Raw genomic sequence first — 4481 nt, forward strand, 5'->3', positions numbered from 1 at the left:
ATTATCCACAACACAGCATGACAGTAAGATACTCTCTGATGTCTGTCCAGATTTATCTGATTGGATAATCAGCTGGTATATAGTACAGAACATGTGTTCCGTACCTTCAAAGTACCACCGTCAATCACTGAAAATCCCTCCTGTATCCACATGGAACAAGAAAGAAAGGAATACAATGAAGGCATAGTTAATTTTATATAACTGAGTAAACTCTTAACATATCCTTACACTAACCCTAAAAAAGCTGCAAATTCTACACATTAAACAGCAACATTGTCTATTGATTTTATAGGCATGTATAAGCCATGACATCAAAAGACAAATATTGCATGTCCCCAAAAATAAAGACAAAAACATTTAAGCCTTATTGAGCACTTTAATAAACAGTTTTAAAAAAGCAAGCAGTAGTTAAAGTAGAAATTTGCTGCTTTATGATTTCAACAAGTTTATCCGTACCTCACCTTCACTTAGCATATCAAAACATAATACTACAAACTGATCATAGAAAATTCATTGGTACACCATTGTCTGGCTGCTTGTTCTGACATTTTAAAATGCTTGTGAATTATGACCAACTTCACTTTCATAATGACCAGACTGTCCGCATGCATGTTAACTTCTAAAGGACTTATTCAGAGCAATCAAATTACTGTCATTAAACACACAATGCTTAGAAGGCATTTTCAAATAATCTTGCTACAAGACTTGTTAGGCACAGTTTGGTGGCAACAACATTTAACACATATGATAGAAAGCCCTTTTTTGGTCTGGATCACCACAGGGAATAAAATTCTTGACATTGTCAAAATAGACTGAAGTTATGGCTCCTTACAAAACAAATCTCTTAAGACATAACTCTCCTGAATGACACAAACACAGCTATTCAGATGGAAAGTTCCTTCAAATGAAAAATAAATAACCCCACATTACTCAAGCAAGTATCCTCATCCATTTAGTATGCTTTCTTATTTGCCATGTCTGTTAAGCAACTGTTTCGCAAACTAAGAGATCAGTGTGAGCAACAGTAGAACAATTTTTATTGCCTCTTGGAGGACAGCAGAGAATGAGGCTTAGTGGTTTTAGAGTCATTTCTCCTTGCCCCCCACCTCCCTTTTCTTGCTTAGTCCAGATAAACATCCACAAATAATTATGGATAAAAAATGTCAAAGGGAAAGGATGGGGTGCTATCCTCATTCCATCAAATTCCTCTTGGACCTCCCACTACTGTGAAGTTACAAAACAAAGTTTATTTACATTTTCACACTGTCCAGTCACAGTCCTACTTCCTTAAACATGGGACTTATTTCCACTACCAGATATGTCAGCAGCCGCTTTATCACCAGCACCGGCAATCCAGTGATAGCAATCGCTTGTGTTCTTGTTTTGTGGTTTAACTGTGTAGCGAGTACAATAGATAATGCCTAGGACCACCATCACCACAATGAAAATACAAAGCGGCACTAGCAATCCAACTAGCAACCAGCTGGTTCCTTGGCTCTGCTCACTGTTGTTGTCACCATCAAGTATGACCTCCTCTATTCCTCGTGACTGCATTGGGAACAGGGTGGAAGTTTGCTGCCCTGGACCAAATGTGGTTGATTCATAGTCATACTTGTCATTATTATCATGGTCTTGATCAAAAGACTCATAATCTCCATGGAAGTCAAGAGGGTTCTTAGCAGTTTCCTGTGTCTCAGGCTTTGTTTGGGTTGAGCTGAACCAGAGCCAATTCCAGGCCCCGCCTGAAGCTGTGGAGGAAGGGAGGTCTGTGGGAACCGTGGTGCTCTCATCCTCATAATAATCTGGTATGGGTGTCGGAATGGTTGGTGGAAAAAAGGCATTAAGAGCTGGTTGTTCTGGATGAAGATCATCAACATTAATGACCTTAGGGGAGTTTTCAGTTGGTGTAGTTGTTTCAGGTTCCACTTCAGTTGTCCAAATCAGGTCTGTCGGAACAGTCTCCACATTGGGCAGCTCAGTCTGCCAGCTTGGAGGTATTCCCCAGTCAGACTCAGATGGAGGGTGCCATGGGTATACAGGATCCTCTGGTTCCCAAATGGGGTTACTTGTAACCAGTGGGTTGGAGACAGTGGTTGTGGAAGTCTCCAAGTCCTCCCCGATGGGTCTGCAGGAATATTGGTCAGACTGAAGATTATAACCTTCTTCACAGTAGCACTCAAAGCCTCCTTCATAATTGATACACATCTGTTCGCACGTTCCTTCAATTTGACATTCGTCAACATCATGACAGCGACTCTGGTCCTCTTGCAATGGGGCAAAACCAAGATGGCAGTGGCAAATATGGGAACCCAATGTGTTTTCACAAGCATGCTCACATGGGTCATCCAGACACTCATCCACATCGTCACAGGCACCCTCTTCATCTTGACGGTATCCATCCCGGCAGCGACACTCAAAGGTTCCAGGTGCATTTATACAGATATGCTCACAGGGACTTTGTAGGCATTCGTCGACATCTACACAGCCCCGTTCATCAGGTGCCAGCATGTAGCCATCAGAACAAGCGCAGCGGTAGCCGTCCATCACAGGCAAGCACTCAAACTCACATGGAGCCCCATTGCAAGGGTCAGACGGAAAGCAGCTTACCCCATCCTCAGCCAGGAGAAAGCCCTCATTGCAATCACAGTAGTTGTGTGGGTCATCCTCAATGCATAAATGATGGCAACCTCCGTTGTCCTTATCGCACCAGCTTGTCTTTGTCACATCAGAGCAAAAAGGTGGATCCCTGTTCCAACCTACAGTTCCATCATCCTTCATTGTGCACAGAATTGACTGGTCATCTATAGTAGGACATGGTACAGTTGCCACTGCTCCAAATGGGACATGCGTTAAGAGGGTACTCAGCAGGTTAAAAGGGGTATTATAAAGCGTATTCCCACCACCCTCACTAGAAATAGCTTTACACATGCCTCGGAAGTTGTACCTGCACAGGTAGCCATCCACTGAAATCGAACAAGGTCCATCCTTCCATTTTAGATTATAAACTTGCTCTTGGGCTGCAGTGCTGTAGGGCATCACCACACATCGTGGGGAAGTGCAGGTACTGGCCAAGTCCTCTTGTAGCCAGTTTGTGTACTGGGTGTCCTGATCTCCAGTGACCCACGAGAAGCCACGCAAGGGCCGGGTTGGAGAACATTGTCGGGGTTGTCTCTGAAGGCCAATCCAGATATTTGCCTTGCCTCTGTGGTGTGGTCTCAGTTCCACATTGGAGAAGAGCTCCTTCACCATTTCTGCTTCCTTTGGATGCCTGATGGTGGCCAGGTTCCCACCTTGTTCCTTGCAGTTCCGCCAGGCTTCCAGGAAGATCTTGCGCTGAAAGTAGAGCACAAAGCACCCATCCTCACTGCAGAGCGCATCCCGTTCTCTCAAGTCCAGAGTCTGCACGCCGTAGAGGCACAGTAGTGAGGACAGCAGAATAACACACAGAACCGGACAGTCCATACCTCACACCTACTCTACTTTCTTTTGTATTCTCTTTCCCTTTTTTTAAGTGGCTTTCAATATGCTAAAATACTCTTTAATGCCCTAGATGCCCATTTTTCTTGAACTTGTATTAAACTTTTCCCTTCTCTCTTTTCCTCTCTCTCCACCTTCCTTTCTCTGTCCTGTCCAGTGGAGATCTGTGCCTAAACTGAGTCCTTACAATCTCACCCTTGACGTTCCAGCGAGAGAGAGAGAGAGAGAGAGAGAGAGAGAGAGAGAGAGGGAGGGTTGGAGAGATGGAAGAATGGTAGGAGTGACTGAAGAAAAGGGGGAGAGACGAAAAAGATGTTTTTGGCACAGGCAGGACCAATGCGTGTGTGTATTTTGGGGGGATTGGGGGGAAGTGCAGCAGTCTCTGTGCCTTTTCTCTAGAATGTAACGTATGTTTCTCATAAGAGCGTGTATGGAAATGGTTTGGGACTCTGCCCCTGCACCACCCCCCGCAGCCCCATGTGTCTCTCCACCCCCACTAAACTCTGAATGCAGGATAAGTTATAACAAACTCTAATGCTTATATTTTACCAATGTAAAAAAAGCAAACAAAAACTAGAGAAATTTGCTGAAATAGTCCCACTCACATCTCTCAGCACTTCCATATTCCAGATTTTCTCTGATCTTTCCTCATTTTCATATTGTTTTCTGATATCTTTCTGGGCATTTGGTCTCTCCTTGGTTCTATTTGAGCTGCGGGGCTGTGGATAATGTGTTATCATGCCATGTAAAAGCTATTGTGCTCTTAAGCATTTTTTCTTTTTTCCAAATGTTCCCCACCTCTCTAAAAACTGGCCTATAAAAACAAAAGACAGACAATTGTTAATATCCAAATAAAGTATGTAACTTCATTGCACTAATACATTGTATTAGATGAATGAATTGTTATAGCAATTAAAAAAAACTATTGAGTATTTTTTCATAATATTTTGTTGTAATGCATTTATATTCCCAAAATGTCTAATGGAGATTGTTATGTGAATATA

General features: G+C 43.0%; 1 protein-coding gene across 1 annotated transcript; it reads right to left on the bottom strand.

Annotated features, from left to right (window-relative positions):
• Positions 1-362: 362 nt before the first annotated feature.
• cd248a (CD248 molecule, endosialin a) lies at positions 363-3664 on the bottom strand. Its single transcript, XM_051900834.1, has one exon. The coding sequence runs from the start codon at positions 3460-3462 to the stop codon at positions 1288-1290; it is 2175 nt and encodes a 724-aa protein (XP_051756794.1). The 5' UTR covers positions 3463-3664; the 3' UTR covers positions 363-1287.
• Positions 3665-4481: the final 817 nt, after the last annotated feature.

The sequence above is a fragment of the Ctenopharyngodon idella genome, chromosome 7 (genome assembly GCF_019924925.1).
Source record: "Ctenopharyngodon idella isolate HZGC_01 chromosome 7, HZGC01, whole genome shotgun sequence".
In the NCBI taxonomy this organism is placed as follows: Eukaryota; Metazoa; Chordata; class Actinopteri; order Cypriniformes; family Xenocyprididae; genus Ctenopharyngodon; species Ctenopharyngodon idella.